At 37.3% G+C, this 19952-nt stretch overlaps 1 protein-coding gene across 1 annotated transcript in view; it reads left to right on the forward strand.

Moving 5' to 3' along the window:
- LOC149558887 (neuroblastoma-amplified sequence protein) overlaps positions 1–19952 on the forward strand; it is a 109470-nt gene that overhangs the window by 62758 nt on the left and 26760 nt on the right. Inside the window, exons 8-9 of the mRNA XM_089832905.1 lie at positions 6013–6372; positions 8096–9350. Coding sequence (XP_089689031.1) covers positions 6013–6372; positions 8096–9350 — 1615 coding nt within the window. The remainder of the gene's footprint in view (positions 1–6012; positions 6373–8095; positions 9351–19952) is intronic.

A 19952-nucleotide genomic window follows, 5' to 3' on the forward strand; every position in this document is an offset into this window, starting at 1 on the left:
GTCTTGGGCTTTAAGCAAGCCCGTAAAAAATCCATCGATAGGCATTCCCACTTCTTGTTAGGGATCACAAGTGGCTACAACAATCCTGTTAGATATGTGTTGCCGTGCTTGTTTTGTTGACAAATAGGACACTCGCACATACTAAAGAACTTCTGCCTTAAGCCCCTTCCATGTGAATCTCTCTCGAATTTGCTTGTAAGTCTTAAAATACTCGGGGTGTCCTATCGTAGGAACATTTTGGAAAGCTTGTAGGATGGTGTTCCTCATCTATAAACCTAGAATCAAGAAAATCCTATTCTTGTAAATGATCAAATCATTTACAATTGTGTACCTGGTGTCCACAATAGATCCCTCAACAATAGCAGATGCCCAAGTATCCTTGGCATATTCCGCCACAATCAAATGCCTCTAATCCTTTGAACTCTGGACCATAGAACTCAGATATGGGCACTGTGAAAGAGTGTCAGCTGCAACATTCTAAGTTCCTTTGATGTAGGTGATATCAAAGTCGTATGCATGTAACTTACTAACCCACTTTTGTTGACGGTCATTTAAATTTCACTGTCCTAGTAATGCCTCAAGCTATTATGATCAGTATTAGTACAAAACTTGCTACCCACTAAATATTGCCTGAATTTGGCCAAGACATGCATTATGGCCAACATTTCCTTATCATAGATATTGTAACCCCTCTTTGGTCCTTTGAGCTTCCTGCTTTCAGAAGAAATAGGGTGCTTGTCCTGTATAAGCACCGCTCCAATGACCTCACCAGAACTATTACGCTGAAGCTCAAATGGCTTCGAAAAATCTGGCAATGCCAACATTGGACATGTAGTCATAAGCTCCTTGAACCTCACAAAACACTCCTGTGCCTCAGGAGTCCAAATGAAAGCACCCTTTTTCAACAAATCTGTCATAGGTGCTGCATGGCATGAATACCCACTGACAAATCTGCAGTAAAAGCCACATAACCCCAAGAATCCACACAACTGTGTAAGGTTCTCAGGAGTAGGCCAATCTGTGATAGCATGAATCTTCTTAGGATCCATCCGCACTTCCTCTGCGGTAATAATATGGCTTATGTATAACAACTTAGTTCATTCCCAAATTACACTTGGATTCCTTGGCATACAAGGACTCCCTATCCAAAATGTTGAGTAAATGAGCCAAGTGCTCTTGCCACGTCCTGCTGAAGACCAATATATCATCAAAGAAGACAAATACATATCTCCTCAATTGTGAATGGAAGACCGTGTTCATGGTAGACTGAAATGTCGCTGGAGCATTGTTTAGCCCAAATGGCATAACCACAAACTCAGTGTCCACAATGACAGCGAAATGTGGTCTTCTCAACATCCTACTAATGAACTCTAATCTGATGATATCCCAATCTCAAATCTAAGAGCTCATCAATGTTTAGGACCCTCTAATCTATGCACATACGAATAGTGCCATCCTTCATCTTCACTAGAACAACTGAAGAAGCAAATGCTTGCTTACTTGGCAGAATGTGACCCATAGCAAGCAACTCCTTGATAGTTTTCTCTATCTTATCCTTAAGTCGCTTTGGGTGCCGGTAAGGAGTAATCATGATAGGCTTGGCGCCCTCCTCAAGCTCTATGATGTCCTCAATATCCCTATCAGGAGGTCTCCCTTGTGGAATGTCATTGAAAACCTTCCCATACTTAACTCTCAACTGCTGAATGTCAGGATGATATTTGGTCTTTTGCTGTCCCTCCTGTGTAGGCCTCAAAGTATATGTGGCTTCCAACTCACCATGTCATGATGCATAAGTTTCTCCACCCGTCGAAAGGAAATAGTCCTGATGTTACTATGTTGGATGACCTTTAGTAGATGTGTCTTCCCCTCAAACCGGATCTCCATGTCTTTAAGGCGAAGTGTAACTTCCTCAAGAGAATGAAGTCACTTCATACACAAGACTATATCAATGTCACCCATACTCACCACATAATGATCAGCCTTGAATTCATAATTATTCAGGTGCAAATGAAGATCCTTAATCATACGGTCACACCTAAGAACATAACCATCAGCTACATTTACTCGAATACCCTCAAATTCCTCTGTCATGATCCCACGTCTCTCCACAAATCTGGCATCAATGAAATTGTGGGTAGCACCTTGTGCCCAAAAGGGTGATAACTTTTTGGCCAGCCAATATTCCACATAGTTTGAAAGATCCCTCCTACTGAATGCTAGACAACCGTGCCTCCTGGAGTTGGATCTCTGACTCTGCCTCCACCTTAGGCTCTAAAGTCTCTGACTCTGACTCCTCAAAATTCTCGCGCTGTTCAGAATTTTCAGATTCCGAATCCTCATAATAAGCCCACATAACTCTATTGGCCTTGCCCTTAGGCTGCAATGGACAATCATGTTTAGCATCATAGGGATCCTTGCAGTAGAAGCAAAGCTTCTTCCTGCGCAAATCATTTAAAGTCTCACGATCCAAGGGTGCTGCTGATTTTCCCTTTGAATCACTCTTAAAATCAGAATTCTCTCTATTGCTATTGAATCCCATGTTGCCCTTAAATGAAGAAGTACTCCTAGGATTGAACTTGCTAGATGGAGCTTTTAGTTCCATGCTGCGTGCCTTCCTCATCGCCTCCTCTAATGAAGGAGGATCAAATGCTTTGATCCAACCTCTCAGTGGTTCCAACAATCCCTCCATGAAGAGCACAACTAGATGCCTCTTTGAAATGTTGGGAACCATCATTGATAATCGCTGGAAGTCTCCTATGTAGGTCTCCAAGCTACCAACCTATCTCGATTGGGCCAAATCTTTGAAGTAAGTCTCAGGATCCTTCTCGTCGAACCGTTCCACCAATCTGTCTACAAACTCCTGGTAAGTGGTGATATGGTCATGTTGAAGTGTCACCATCCCGTGATGCCAACAGTCATAGGCTGCACCCTCAAGATGCAAGGTAGCATATCTAATAGCATCCTCCTCAGCCATGGGTTGCAAAGTAAGGAGGGTATCCAACTTATTGATCCAAGCCTGTGCTTCAAGCTTATCATTGCCATCAAATATAGCCAAGGTGAGCTTGTTTGTGGCTTGCTTTAGGTCACGGTTCTGATGTCTAGGCCTCCTATCTTGCCCGTTCCGGTAATGCTATCTACTCTGTGTGATAAACTTGTTGAAAGTAAGTCTCTCTCTAACCTCTGGGGTCAGTTACCCCCACTCATCATTTGCTTCCATAAGAGTATCAGCAAACCCCTTGTCAGGCTCCTCATTTACAGTAGCCCTGTTAGGCTCCTATCTCACAAAAGTAGGTTAGGTAGGCCTGTCTGCTGTCCGTGACACAGTCCTGGGCATCCTCTGTGAACCTACATCACTCTTGTCCTCATCATGGTGTGGTGATGATCTCCTATGTGTACTCAACCTTTGTATAGCCATGGTCAACTGCTGTAATATATCAGCTACGTGCTGCTGACCTCCCCATAGATCTCTGAAAGTCTGTCTAGCCTATGCATCTTCATCCCGAGGACCTCGAGGAACCTCTGTTCTATCACCCATGCCTGTATCTTGAACAGACGATCCAGAAGATGAACCAGATTCAACACGTATGAAACCTGTAGCCGTCTCACCCGCCAGAATAAGTGGTGGCTGCTAAATTCTTTTGATTTCCCTCTGATAATACCTTTTTTCTCTATCACTTTGGTGCATGAACAAAATGGTTTTCAGACCCCACAAGGATGGTAGGAAACCACTCTGATACCACTGTACTATCCCTTGACAATTTGGACCTCAACTTGCTGATTTATAGCTCAAGGAATACTGTCAAACACTTCCAATACAATCTCTATGCATGCTGTTTCTGAGTTTCAGTCTGATTATGCTTGGTTGAAATGATATCAAAGGGAATCTAGAAGCCTGTAATTGATGACTACTATATCTAAGCAAAGAACTAAATGCATATGCAATTTTCTCTTGATATGAATTCTAAATGAAAAATGTGTGCTTACAGCAAATTGGTATTTTGTCGAACACTTTGCATGCATACTATTATGTCAATCATGAGGGCTATAAATATGCATATTACATCAAATACATGGACCTGCAACTTGTCACTCCTACAGTGAGATATTTTCTATTTCAATGCTTAACATAATATTCCAAGGCTCTTGGCTTTGCAACCCCTAAAATCTGAGTACAAATGACATTATAAATCTGATATAAAATGTGCATCTATAGCTACCTTATGACAGCCACCTTTACAATGCCGAATGACCAATTTAAATGATGCAAATTGAATGTAGAACCTGATATACAAATCGTCCAATGAAGGAGATGAAATTGCAATCATAATCAAGCCAAGTACTGTAGTGCGGGTACTGTTCATGATAATGTAGCAGACAGCAATAAATGTATTCTCCAATTTAATCACAAATGAAAGGACTGAAGGATCCCTTCCAATTTGCAACCCTTCGGAGGATATTTCGCCAGCTCAGTTATGCTAATCTATGTTAGTTTTCGTTCTCAAAGATCAAGTAGATAATATGCATAAACCCTTGGTTCCACAAAACTCATCAAATGCAAATGACAATAGTTGGATGATAAGAAAAAAACCTCTCATGTTAATTTATTCTTTCCTTGCGGGAGCTCACTTACTTTTCTCTCCAATGTAGGATAAAAGATACTCTTATATTTGCACTTTATTATAATATTATAATATGAAATTATGCCCCATCATGAAGTGCCAATCCCCAATAAAACCCTCTAACCACAATATTAGCCTATGAGGGTCACATTATGGGCTAATCTCAATTGCTGAGAGATGTCAACTAGAAGGGGACATCACACTTCAAAGGGTGTATGCTTCTCATTGTTGAGCTCTTTTGCTTTATGGTTTCATGTTATAACATGCTTCTTAGACAAAGCACACTCTTTTTGAGTTCTTAGGAGACTGTTTCAGCTATTTTTGGTTGCCGAAGTGGTCACCATTACTCCTAGGGCTTTACCACATCTTTTCATCTAATTTGAATATCAGTTGGTTGATTCTTCAATTTTGTTTTTTTGGTTTCTTCATGCTTGATTTTTATGTTATGTGATGGTACTCACTTCAGTGAGTAAGGTGTGGTATTTGAGCCTTGCTGTCGACTTTTGTTTTATATTCATGTTCATTTTTCTCTCATAGGGAATGACTGCTTCCTTTTGTTGTGATATGACATTGGTATTGGGCAATTCAGGCAATTCACTTTAGTTGCCTTTTGTCTATTCTAATTTCACATCAACATTTTCACTGAATGACTTTTTATTTTGATTTTGAGTTGACCGTGGACTACTTATGCATTTTTTTCTACTTGGGTGACTTGAGTTGACCGTGGACAACTTAACTCTCAAAGTGACTAACCTTTTCTAGGTGCACCCTGAGGAACTTGATATACTGTTTCCTTCACTTTTTCCACCAAAATTGGATTACTTAGTGCATTGTCTTGCTCTAGTGGATTAAATGCGCCATTTTCATAACTGTGGAAGGCAAGGACTAAATTACAATTGACTCTATCGAATGATTACTTAATGTGAATGATTCTGTATGGGTACAAGGAGATAGAATGGCTCCATATAAAAAGGAACTGCTAACTGTGCACTTTAAAGTGAACTAAGGGAAAGCCAACCGACCAAACATATTTTAGGAGTTAGTTTTTGTTTTATGTCATCCTATTTTCAGAATATGTGACAATCGCTAATAATCTCTCTTTTATTGTTGAACTTTTTTGCCAAGTAAGTTGGATACACTGGAAGCTAATGGAATTTTGAAACTGATACATTGTTGGGAATACCTTTTGTTTCCATGTTAAATATGTTGTCACTTATTGTAGTTAGGGGTAGTGCATGTACTTCCTAATATAGTATCCCATCAACTTGTCTGATTGTCTATGTTTGGCATAGATGTATGCATGTATGCTCTGGTACCATCAAGGTGACCTAGTTTTGTGCTGGATATAAAATGCATATCAAGATTCTAATGTTTTAAAGAATTTATCATTCAGGTTGCTAGACCAATAAAGTTTTTTCTTGGAGCTCATGAGGATGAAAAGGGTGTCAAGCAGCTGCTCCGTTTACTTCTTTCCAAGTTTGGGAGGCGTCAACAGGGAAGAACAGATGGTGATTGGGCTCTCATGTGGCATGATATGCAGTGTTTTCAGGAAAAGGCGTTTCCGTTTCTAGACACTGAATATATGTTGATGGAATTTTGTAGAGGGTTACTAAAAGCCGGAAAGTTTTCCTTGGCAAGAAATTATCTTAAGGGGATACCAAGTACACCTTTAGCAGTGGAAAAAGCAGAGAAACTTGTCATTCAAGCAGCACGTGAATATTTTTACTCAGCTTCAACACTGGATTGCCTTGAGGTATGCTTTTGGACCATGTATCTACAACAAAGTTTAGTAATGTGGGTATTTGTTTGTAATATTATATTAACAATGAGTTATGTATGACGTTATTTGCACACTTTAGTTATATTAGGATTGTTTACTCTAAACTATTGCACAGTCATCTATTGTTTTTCTTTGCATGTAAGTACTTGTGATTATCCAGGGTATTCTCTTGTGATTACAGCTACTTATTGCCAAAACCTGTTAATGATGCACATACTATAATGGCTATGGATGTGAGAAAGAATTGTTGCTACTGCTTTCTTCTGCTCCCTTCTTGCTCCTCATCTGGCCACTCCCTTCCACCGCCCTCTCTGCTGAAGGATACAGTAACATAGCATCTAACAATCTCATTTTAATTCTTACTTGCCTACTCAATCTAATTGGGTCATTGAAGTCTTTTCTTTTGTAAATTATGATTTTATATTCCTACTTGGTGGTTTAAGTCGAGGAGGAGCTTCTTGGAAGCTTTTATGGGAATAGTTAAGTACCTGGAGTTTGAAGAATCTGTCATGAGTATCAGTTTTTTTTGACTTCCCTTGATGATTTGTTCATGGAATCATTGTTATGCCTGATAAATCTTTTCACTGTTTTTTGAATGTAATTATGCAGGAACCATACTATTACATGGAAGTTTTCAATTGCATGTCAGAGAATTTTTTTTCAATTTTTTGGCATTTTGTATGTAGCTCTTAAGATTTGTTTTAGAGACATTAAATTTTGGTTATATTTAAAAGTTAACTATTCTTTGGATTTGGAAAAGAGAATAATTTGTCAAATTTAAGGCATCTTATATGTAGCTCTTAATGTCTTTAGCAGACATTAAACTTTGGTTATTTAAACAAATTTAAGGTGTCTTGTATGTAGCTCTTAACAAGTCTTTAGTAGACATTAAATTTTGGTTATTTGAAAAATTTAACAGCTCTGAGAATTCATAAAGAGGTCACAAAATGATACTAGGTAATGTGCTAGAGATGATTTAAGCTCTTTTGGCACTTATTTTCCATGTCTTTATGTAGTGATACATAAAGATGGTTTTGGCTTTTAAGAACTCCCTAGAGGTGCATTGCACCCAAATCAAAATGCTTTGGCTTATTAGTTATTTCAATTTGTAATAATTTTTACACATTTTATTATTCTCTTCTGGTAGTGTTTGCTAAATCTTTGAATGGGGCAGATAATCCTGTTAAGTATCATTCAGCTCTTTTTGAATAATGCTGTATATTTAAGGGGCATTGTCCTTCGGGAATATTAAGAGCAATTTTTGATGTATGCTGAAGCCTACAAATTTTTAGACTTGGTTTATACATATATTGTAATTGTTGGTATTTAGTTTATAACATAGTTATTGCATTAGAGAAACAACTGCACAGCTAACTACTAGTATATAGTCTCGTCAAGGTTATAAGTGTACCATATGAATAAATATGAAACTTTGGTGATCAGTATTTGGACTTTTTGTGTATTGTTGCGTAGTGTGGATACTGCCTTAGTTTATTTTCTACTTTATGACATGGTTAAGTTCTTTTCTGACCAGACATTAATTTTATATGGGGATCTGAATGATGGAATTTTGTTTGATTCAGTTTTCCCTTCAATTTTGAGTTCCCAGTCAATAGATTTTCAAACACAGAATGTATTCATTTTTTCTCCATATTATTATGTATGCATATATTCACATTGTTGTTATTCTCTACAGATCTGGAAAGCTAAGGAGTGTTTAGATCTTTTGCCGAATAGTAAACAAGTCAAGGCTGAAGCTGATATTATGGATGCTATTACTGTTAAACTTCCGAACTTAGGTGTAACTCTACTGCCCATGCAGTTTAGGCAGATTAGAGACCCAATGGAGATAGTTAAAATGGCTGTTGTAAGTCAGACAGGGGCCTATCTCAAAGTTGAAGATCTCATTGAGGTCGCAAGACTTTTAGGTTTGACTTCCCCAGATGATATTGCTGTAGTAGAAGCAGCAATTGCAAGAGAAGCTGGAGCAACAGGAGATCTTCAGTTAGCTGTGGAACTTTGTCTTACTTTGGTAAGGAAAGACCATGGGCCAATTTGGGACTTATGTGCTGCTTTAGGAAGAGGACCTGACTTTGACAAAATGGATTTCCATTCTCGGAAAGAACTTCTTGGTTTTTCTCTAAGCCACTGTGATGAAGAATCAGTTGGCGAGTTACTTCATGCTTGGAAAGAGATTGACTTAGCAAATCAATGTGAGGACTTAGGAAAGGTCCTTGGGAAGAAAGTCTCAACATTATCTGATCAAGAAGCATTTATTGCATCCTTTCCCATCACAAATGTGAAACAGATCATAGGTTTAAGAGAGAGCACTGAAAGAGGATACAGTGAGATCTTTCAAGAATTTCAACACGAGGAAGCGGTTCTGAAGACTTTGAAAGATGCTCTTTCCAGTTGCACAGAAAAGTTCAGTTTCAGTGGGCAGTTTGATTGGGATGCACTTCTACATGAGAATAAGCAGTTAATGTCTTTTGCTGCTTTGCAACTGCCATGGCTTCTAGAACTAACCAAGACAAGTTCTGTTGATCTGAATGGAGTGCCAGATAGTAGCTTTTCTATCTTTGCTAGAGATTGTTCTACAATACAGGAACGTGCATTAGCTGCTATTGTGTACTGGCTTGGCTGTAATAATATTGCTCCGAAGGATAATCTAATTGCAAGTATTGCAAAAAGGGTGATGGAGAGGTCAGATTTGAAAGGTTCTGATGTGCTTGGCTGTTCATATCTGTTGAACCTTTTAGATCCTCATTTTGGAGTTGAAGTTATTGAGGATGCTCTAAGAACACGAAAAGAATATGATGAGGTTCATAGCGCCATGAATATCGGATTGTTATATAGTTCTTTACAGGGTTCTTCTTTTGGGACTGGTGCTCCTGAACAGCGGAGACAATTGCTGAGAAGTAAATTTTGGAATTCTCATTCGACTGTTACAGGTTAAGGCTACATCCTCTTTGTTGTAAGTTGTAACTTTATATTGTCAAATCCATTGTTTATACCTGCTTTTGGTGATGTATAAGGCTCAGTGAACTACACCATATAAGATGGGGCCACATTTGACTTCTGTGGAGCTGCTAAAAATTAAATTGATACAAACCCATACCTCATAGATATAGATCAGATTGGGGAATTTTTTGGCAGTTGTGTTTGTCCATTCTAAAAACATTTAAAAATCATTAATAAGCCATTTTTGCAGCCTAATTAGGAATCAAATTCAGAATAAAACATAACACCATAATTAAAAAAATTACAGTTAAACTACTTCAATATCAGCAATAGCTAAAGAGTGAACATGCTAAAGATCAAAATGTTCGGTTTTTTGAGCTCCTTTAATGAATGCCGAGAACAAAATTAAACAGAACTCCCTAAAGAAAATGATTGTGGGACAAAAGGAATGATTGTATTTGCTTTAATAATTTTTAGAAATAGGTTTCCTCTAAGTTGCCGATTCGGGTTCGGGGACGGATTCGGGTTCGGGGTTTAGGTTAGTGGATTCGGGCAATTTTTTTCCCCATTTGGGTTCGTGGGTGGGTTCGTGAGAGTATATATATGTATATGCAAAAAAAAAGAAACTTGCATAGCTGTAAAACTAACTAAGTCATTTCATAGTATGAATATAACAGTGTTACTTGATTATTGATCAATGCCAAATGTCAAAGATAAACATTAAATACTCACTCATTAATCTATGTTAATGTTGTAAATAAAATCATACATTGAATTACTAAAATGCAAAATGGAATTTCAAAACATAGACCACTTCATCAGATTGATAGATAATAAATTATAATTTAATAAAGTTTGAAACATGGTGATAAATCATAAATGAGTCAATGACAAATGTTTAAACATAATTTATCGATGATCATAGACTTAGTGTATTAAAGATGCAAATGCCCTTCAAGGGTCAAATGGGTCATCAAAATATGAGGGATCAATGTCTTCATCCTCATCTATATCGTTTTCCTCATCATTGGAACCCAAACTGGTTCCACTAGCCCCAGATGCAACCACATCCTCCTCCTCGTCCTCCTCAACATCTAGCAAGGCAATTCTAGATATATCCTGGACAGTCATATCCAATTCAGAAGTCTCGGGTAGTATATCCCACAACTTCTCTGATCCCTTCTTATATCCTGGATCCTTGCGTGATAGGAGGCCCCAGTTGTTGTGAATAAATACTAAGTCCTCTGCTTTCTTCGAACCCAACTGGTTACGCTTCACTGAGTGGATAAAAGAGTATATACTCCAATTCCGCTCAGCAGCAGAAGAGCTTGAAACCCAGAGAAACAACCAACACAATTTTAAAAAAGTAGAAATTGTAGTTTTACAATACAATAGGAATTTAAGAGTGCTAATTCGACAAGCTAAGTGGCTATAAGAAAAGGAAAAAAAACTTAAATACATACTTGTGACAAGACTTTAATGACAAGAGGTTGGAGGTACATGTAACTTTGCCCATGTAAGTACCACCATCCAATGGCATCCATTCTACTTTGGTCATTGATTGCATCAGGGTCTGCATTTTTTCTTGAGACAAAATCAACAAACTCCTTCCTAACATTCAATGCCACATCAGGATCACTAAAGAGCTTGCTAAATGCCCTCTTGTACCCAGTAGCAACTTCAGGATCTCTTTATGGTGCCACTCTACCAGGAATAGAAAGTATCTCACGGCTATAATATCTGGGAGAAAGTGCATATGTTAGGTGTAAAGGTGTAGTCATCTTGTTCCAGCGATGTAGAACAATTTTCTTCACCTTATTGTACAAGGTATCCTTAGGATCCTGCTTTCTCCTCTTAATGACTTGGGATGTCAAATGATGTACATGTAAGTTATCTTGATGTAGTGTTAATAACTTATTAAAATAAAAAAAATCAAAATCTCCTAATAAACAAGGATAAAGTATTGTATAAAAATTTAAACTTAACGATTTCATTCTTTCTAGCATGGAGTCCATGGCATCATATATGTCCCCCAAATAAGGCTCATCAGTGTCAGCATACCGAAGCATAGACATGATGGGCTCAATGAGTTCTAATGCATATTCCACCCTATTCCAAAAATTATCACTCAAGATCATATCCTTTACAATTTTAGCCCTTTCTGTATTGGCTTGCTTCCATCCACCCCATTTGTTGCTAATAACCATTTGACACAATACTTATTTCACCCTCACAAGTCGTCTAAGGACGATTGTGTGTGAAGCAAACCTTGTTTCAGTGACCTATTACCATGTTAGTCAAAATTGTAAGTTAATATAATAACACATTTCAAATATCAAATATGTAAACAACACAAAAATTTAAAAATATGTATTCAATTATGTAAAGTATTAGACAAAAATTAAAGTGATAAATGAAGCTAAATAAAGTTTAAAATCTACCTTCAATTATTCCAAGCGGGAGAAAGTTCTAAAAATTGCTTGTGACATATGGTGGTTTGTCACAAACATTTGGATTTGCTCACCCTCATATACTTTTTTTTCACCCATTCAATTTGTGTGCCAATTGCTTTCATCACCAAGTTCAAGGAGTGGACCGTGCATCATGTCCAAAAGATACGCACATATCGTGCTTCTACCAAGGCACCTACAGCCTTACAAACTTTAGTATTGTCCGTTATTACTTGGACAACATTGTCAACTCCCATGGACTCTATGGATTCAATGAGAAGTTCGGAAATAAAATTTGCATCCTTTACCTGCCCTTCACAATCAACCACCCTCAAAAACATTGCTGCCTTGGGGTAGACATCAATCACATTTATTAATGGATGGTTTTTGCAATCTTTCCATCCATCAGAGACAATGCTCAACCCCGTTTGGATCCAAGAATCTCTTATTAGTTTGAAGAGGTTTTCTACATTCTTTCTCTCATTATGCAATATGGTGGTTCTCAACTTTTCATATCCAGGGGCTCGGTAACCACGAGGTGCTTCATTTATTGCTTGCACCATCTCTCTCCAATAAGGTGATCTCACTAGATTGAATGAAACACCATTCGTAATGAAGCAATGCCCAATCTTTATGTCAGCAATTTCTCTCTTCTCATTTTCAATTGCCTTATCTAATGGGCCTCTCTTGTGGGACGGGGGTGTTTCTATTTCATCTTCATCCACAAATGGGGTAGGTAGGAAGGGATGTGGTCTAGTGGTTGTTTGAGAGGGTGGTGTTGGTGGTTTTTTCGCCTTTGACACTAACCTATCAGCCTCTTGTTGTTCTTTTAACATGCTTGCTATTTGAGAAGCCGACAACTGCTTTTTACCTCCCTCTAGGGGACCCTCACACATGCTAATTCCTTGACTTGGTGGGCCTATCAAATGATGTTTAACCTGGTAATATGAGCTTCCATATTGGTTTTGGCAAAAATTGCATTTCCGTATATACCCTCCCCCACCAACACATTGCTCAATTCTTCTTGTATACTTCCACAAAGGAGAGCTTTTATCAATTTTAAATCTTTGGGATCCCATCCCACCCAGTGAACCTTGACTACTCATTCTATGATTCTTGCAATCTATAAAAAAAAATATTTCAGAACTTATACAAAACTTGATAAAAAATTAGAACAATAAAAAAACTAAAAACAAATTATGAAAGAAGCAAAAGGAAGGATCAAATGCATACTTGGAACACTCAACACTGATTATTTGAAGGATTTGAGACTCCACAAACAATCTCTACAACCTTCTCTTCAAACTTGCAAAATGGCCACACCAAAATGAGAGAGCAAAATGAGAAAGCAAATGAGAGATTAGATGAATGAAAAGTATCTAATATGCCTTCTTTAGGGTTTGAAAAAAAATAAATAAAAAAAACTTGTTTTAAAATGTTTTTTTGACCACTTTATGGCCCCACATGCCGCATGTCCTCCCGGATTCGCCCGGGTTTGCGGCGGGTCTGGGTAGTGTTCGTGTTTGGGCCTGTGGCGCAGACCCACAGGCCCAAACACAGACCTTGCTTGGACCTGCTGTGGACCCGGGCTCGAATCCGGACCCCGACCCAAACTTGAGGGTCCGAACCCGGCAACTCGGGGTTTCCTTTATACAATATCAACAGTGAAATGGGCTTGGTGAGAAAAAGTGAGAAAAGAAAGGAACCAAAGGAAGACATGGCTGTACATGTGATGATGCTGTTGTAGTTATCTTATACCTATTACAACTTTTAAAATGGAGGGCACCCATGAGGCTAGGATGGACCTCTTCTTGAAGTACAGATTCCTCTCCACCACTTGTGCTGGGCAATGCGAGCCACAAAAGATTTTATGGAGATCTGCAAAAAATACTTGGTCTATGTTAAAAATCAATATTTTTGAAACATGTTTTCCTGAGCAGATTGACCTTGATTGCCAATGGATTCGTTTAGGATTTTCAAAATTCAATGTTTTCAAAATGTGTTTATCTGAGCAGATTTACCTTAGCTGCCAATGGATTATTCTATGTGCATCACAGGTTCCCACAGTTTAATTTGTGATGAACTCACAGCCTTATTCACATGCCTTGGTAGAATCCTTTGCCCAAATCTAGGCTAGGTAAGAACTGGACCTAGGTTCTAGCAATGGAAGGACAGACAGTGACTTAAAGATCACGAGCATGGGAAGGACTTCAATTGTCTTCATCAATGAATCATTCAAACTCAAAGCATTGACTGCGCTTTCAAGTTAAAACTTCCCAAATTCATTGTCTCTGAGTGTTACTGAATATTCACTATTAATGTTTTCTGCATTTTCTTCTAGCGTTGTAATATGATTGTTAAAATGCGTTAATATTTAATTTTAATAAAGAAAACATTATTTCAAACAATAAGCCACAGTGCTGTTGTAAATTTGTAAACAAAGTAAAATATAACTTTTAGGGTTTTAAATTCATGAAGAGTTTTTTATGTTTTCAAATTAATATTCAATGTTCATAGATGTAAATTATTTGTAGGGTTTATAAATTATTAAATGCTTTTTTTAGGGGTTGTGCGATTGTTGTTTTTACCATTCAAGGTTGTATAAACGCTGTTTTAGTATTTAAACATAGATTTTAGGATCTATTTTTTTTTTTTTTCTGAAGAATGTTTATTTGCATAAGACAATCACAATGAATTTTTGGCTTTTCATTTTCAACGTTCAATTTTATTTCAAAGAAGAACCTCATCATATAAAGTAGAAATCAAAGTGTATGTAATCAACTATGTCAAGCCTGGAACTATTAGTAAAGCCTGAGAAAAATAAAGAGAAGGGTACACATTCAAATCATTGGGACAAATTAAATAATAAAGTTTTCATCAGAGTCACTTGAAGCTTTGTCGACCACTAGTGAGGAGGTGAACCATAACAAGTGAGATTGCAGTTGTCAAGAGCCCAATTGGCTAGCCCATCCACCACTCTTTTGCATTCTTTGGGGACATGGCTAAGTGAACTTCTTATAATTTATCCTACAAGCTGTGAATCTTCTCCAGCTCTCTCCCAATTTGATATTTTTTGCTATGGAATCCCTAATGATTAGAGAGCAAGTTGATGATTACCTATGAATCAAATTCACTTTGGAGTTTTTGCTACCCAAATTTCAGAGCTGTTTGCATCCCGTTATAATCAACTTTGATCTCAGCTATCTTGTAAGTTGTGTGTCCCAATTTCAGCGAATAAAAGGGCTATAGATTCATCTATCTACCAATGCCTCCTATACTAGCTTGATCTGGGTTGCCCCTCAAATTACCATTGGACAAGAGGAAATTTTTTGCAACTTGCCATCTCTAGGGCACAACGACAATGAAAACATGAAGAAAACTTGCAGCATCCTAACTTGCCAAGTGTAAAAATTCATCTGTGCCAAGGAACCTTTGACACTTTTGTGGAGTTTTTTTGTAAGTTCCAATTAAGTATATTTAGGTCTACTTTCAGTTTCTATGTGATAAATTAAATTCATGTTGTGATATTGCCATCCACATTCAATTGTTTAGTTTTTGAGTCAAGCTTGTTAACCCATGTTTCATGAGTAGTGGTTCACAAGAACCCATCTCTCCCAAGAGTGAATGGAACACTTAGCACTCATTACATCTAGGTGATGCTCGCAGAAGTGAAGCACTGGGACACCCCAAGAGGTCAGCCATCCTAGTACTACTCTAGCTTGAGCATGTAATAACCCCAACAGGTTATAACTTCTTCAAACACCAAAAATCTTTATACTTCAGTTGTTTGACATTTCGTCAAACACTTTGCAAGCAAGCTCTGATACCACTGTAATAACCCTCTTCAAATCTGCTCTCAAAAAATGTTGATGAAAGCTCAAGGAATTTCATCAAACAATTCACATGCAAGGGACGTATGACTGATATAGTATTTCAGCTGGCTTCAAATGACTTTTTCTTCAATTCGCATCAATGAGAATCTTGTGCTAGAAGACTACAATGGACTACACAATGACCTAACATGAGTGTGCTACTAATTTTGACAATATTCAGTGCATATATATGATATAAGCATGAGAAATGAACACTTACAACCAACTGGCATTTTTACAAACAGTTGGTATGCAAACTAACTAGCTGATAAATAATGATATTAAATTGCTTAAATGACACCAGCAACTATTATCTTCTTAATTGCAATGAAAATTACAATGCTCATGAAATATGGCCAAAACTTTGGCATTTACATGGATTACAAAATGATAATGCTGGTATAATGCACACTTACAGTTGAAAGCTTATAACACCCTAAAAAGCAATACTAACAAAAGAACCTGGTTGTAGATCGCTGTAATAATTTCCTTCAACGCTGCCCTTTCTGCTTTGCTTTTTTTGAACTGCTTTTTTCGGCCTGCTTTTTCGGTTCTGCTTTTTCGGACTGCTTTTTCGTACTTGCTTTTTCAGCCTGCTTTTTCGGACTGCTTTTTCGTATACGCTTTTTGGGATTGCTACTATGTTGAATCTCAAGACCATATCTTTCAATGGCGTCAAGATTTTTAGCTTGAAGGGATTTCGTCCTTCAAACTATTGAGATATAATCTCCAGAAAATTACCTAATTTCTTTGATATTTTCAAGCATACTAAAAAGAAGCTCTTCCCTTTCTTTTATAGTGTTCTCACAAGAGCTCAATCCTTAGTTTTCTCAATGTGGGATAAAACATCACTCCCTTTATGTAACTTATGTCTCCAATGTGTTATAAAATAAAGGGGACTCTTTTAATTTAAATATTTCCCACAAACTATAGTCTATGCATTAATAAAGTTAAATATTTAAATTTAACTTTATAAAATAGCTTTATCAATACATAACAAATCTTATCAATGATAAACAAGTCTTCTTGTCAATTTTAAACAATTACCATCGACATACCGCTGCCACTAGATGTCCGACCATATCCAAGATGACTTACTATAAATAGTAAGTATGCCCAAAGTTGCCTCAAAACCCCTCAAAAAGACTTGCAACTGAAACTATCTAGGCCAAATGGCCTCTAATCCCCTTTAATGTCCTGGTTAGCTTACGGGACCGTGGGGAAATATGCTAACGACAACATCATGCTATGAATGCTAAAAAGGGGACATTACAGAGCACACTTAACCACGTCGTTTCCTCCAAGGTTGAGCCCACTTCTCTTACAACCCCATTTGCAAAACCCTTAGCAAATGTTGTGCCTTACGGACCAGTCATTAAAAAGCCCATTAAGTTCACCAATTGATAAGTAGGGGATATTTTTCCACACCATAAATCAAATTGTTATATTGCTACCAGGATTCAATTGTTTAGTTTGCGATTCAAACTCATTGAACTGTGTTTCATGAGTAGTGGTTCAAAGAATCCATCTCTCATGAGAATGAACGACACACTGTGTACTCATTGCATCTAAGTGATGCTCACAGAGGTGAAGTAGCGAGACTTCATGGGAGGTCAGCCATTCTAGTACTACACCAGCTCGAGTGCGCTTAACCATGGAGTTTCCTCCAAGGTTAATGCTGGAGAAAACTTCGTGGCTTTGGAGATTTATCCTTGATGAGAAAAGGACTTTCCTTACTCTTCTTCATAGCAATATGATTGATCATTTCCTCTTGGATAGAGTCAAGAGCTTGGGTTTGGCTTTCCTCTAGTGGAAGGTAGCCAAAAGTAGTCAGTTGCATCTGAAATGGTGTGGCTGTCCAAATGTTTTGGTTGTTTTTGCCTTTGATATGCTATATGTATTGCATAGACTTGAGGAATAAGGCTGACCTTGAATCTCCTAGTTTGATGCATTGTTTTCTTGATCTTTGATACCAGAAAAGATTTCCTTTTTGTTGCATATTTGCAAGATCCTAAGTTATTATTTGTTCCTTTTTTAATAATGTGTCTATGATTTTCGCTCTTCCTTTCTAATTTAATGCTTTTCAGTTTGTCCATTGTTTGATTCTTTCTCTCAAGATGTTTCCAATGTTGTTCTATTTCCATTGACATATTTATTTCTAGTACATTCCAATTTTTTAATGAATGTGTAAATGGCATGGTCTTGGGCATTTTGCTTTGGGTTTTGGATCCATACTTTTCTTGCTTGATCGTGGACGTTTTTCTCAATAGTGGGATTTGGTAATTACATATTTTAAGATCTGAATTAAATTTTGGCTAGTTTCTAGCTAAACTTGAAGTTCTTCACAGGTTCAGGGCGAATGCGAGCAGTTTGATATATTACAATCTTATCATTCACTTTATTGATTATAGAGAATGTCTTTATTTAGTTAATTAAGCCCTAATAAAGTGTAGATAATTGTAAATGTAGATAGGATCTTCTGAGACATTCTACGTCAGCGACATTCTTCCACGAGTTCATTGAGACAGTCTAGGGCTCCAACCTACTCACAGTCTTATCCTTCTGTGACTGCTTTCTTTTTACCAAGGAAAGACTCCTAGTCTTCGACTGGGCCTCTCTCTCTCTCTCTCTCTCTCTCTCTCTCTCTCTCTCTCTTGTTTCTTGTTTCGCTTTTCTTAGTCACTGTTTGGTGCTCTTGCTGTTATCAGCCTATTGGTTGTAGCTCTCAGTCCCATAGATCCTTTGTGGTCTTTTGTTGGACATTAATAATATTATCTTATCTTATCTGATAGAGATTTATATATTAATTTTGATATCACTTATTATTAACTCTGATATGACAGAGTGATGTTCAGATTATACTTGTATGTTTATATGTATATGATGACTGTAATATAATTCTGAATTCAACAAATGCTGCTGTAGATACTCAGAGATTTCCTTTGTTATTGATGTCCTTTCCTAAGCAGCATTGTCCTCTTATTTGTATGAACTTGGAGTCAAGTCCCTGTAGGAACATGACTCTACATGGCCAAAGAGCCATGTAGGGTCATGTCCCTATGTGGACTTTAACTAAGATGTGCTTACCTTAACAAATTCTGCTGTCGGCTATTTCAGACAAGATAAATGCAGCCCACACGATATGATATATATGTGTGCGCGCGCGCGCGCGCGTGCATCATCATAAGAATGATTAAGGATATAATTAGTATTAGAGATAAGAATGATCATACATACATACATACATACATACATACATACATACATATATATATATATATATTACAAAATCATGTGCTTTAGTAATATATACTTCACTTCTACTGAAGCTATAATTTAAAACTCCCTTTTAGCGAGGGAGAAGTTAATCAACAAGGGAATTCATATTCTCTTGATGTGTGCACTAGTCAATCTCATTGATGCTTATTAGGAGAATAGATTATTCGATTTCTGGCACTCAGGGACATCAACTTAATGTAGTCTATAAGATAACAAGAAATCACAATGTCATGATCTATATCATAACAAGTATCATCACTCCAGGACAACAATTAGTGGAGTCTGATTATGATATGTTCATTATCTTGACCTTAGGCACTCCAGGACAACTTAATGTAGTCTGACATTATAACAGGTCTACCATTTATAAGATCGTTACCTTACAATGGTTACCTTTTGTTTATATATATGCCAATGAAAGATCGTTACCTTTCATTACATATCATATGCAACTTTAAGATAGTAACATTTAAATCAAGAATTTATATGAATATACATATATATTTCAAAACTGAGATTTGATTTCAGTATTTACAATCATAATTGAATCATTCCAAGTTTACCTCTGAAATACTCCAATCTAGGCTTGGATAGAGATTTAGTGAGTATATCAATTGTTTGTTCATTTGTGCTGATGTATTCTAACTTGAGAACACCTTTATCCACCATATCTTTGATATAATGATAGGGAATTTCAATATGCTTTGATCTGTTGTGAAACACTGGATTCACTGACAACTTGATGCAACTTTGATTGTCAAAATGTATGATTGTAGGCTCTAAAGGCTTCCCGAATAATCCAACTAGTAATTTCTTTAACCATATAGCTTCTTTGGTTCCCATAGATGCAACTATGTGTTCTGCTTGAGTAGAGCTTAAGGCAACTGATGATTGTTTCCTCCTAAACCAAGAGATCATTGCTGAACCAAGACTGAAACAACACCTTGTAGTACTTTTACGAACAGTAGAGCTGTTGGCCCAATCCGAATCA

The sequence above is a fragment of the Cupressus sempervirens genome, chromosome 5, assembly GCF_028749045.1.
Source record: "Cupressus sempervirens isolate cs-2001-9-10 chromosome 5, ASM2874904v1, whole genome shotgun sequence".
Classification (NCBI taxonomy): domain Eukaryota; kingdom Viridiplantae; phylum Streptophyta; class Pinopsida; order Cupressales; family Cupressaceae; genus Cupressus; species Cupressus sempervirens.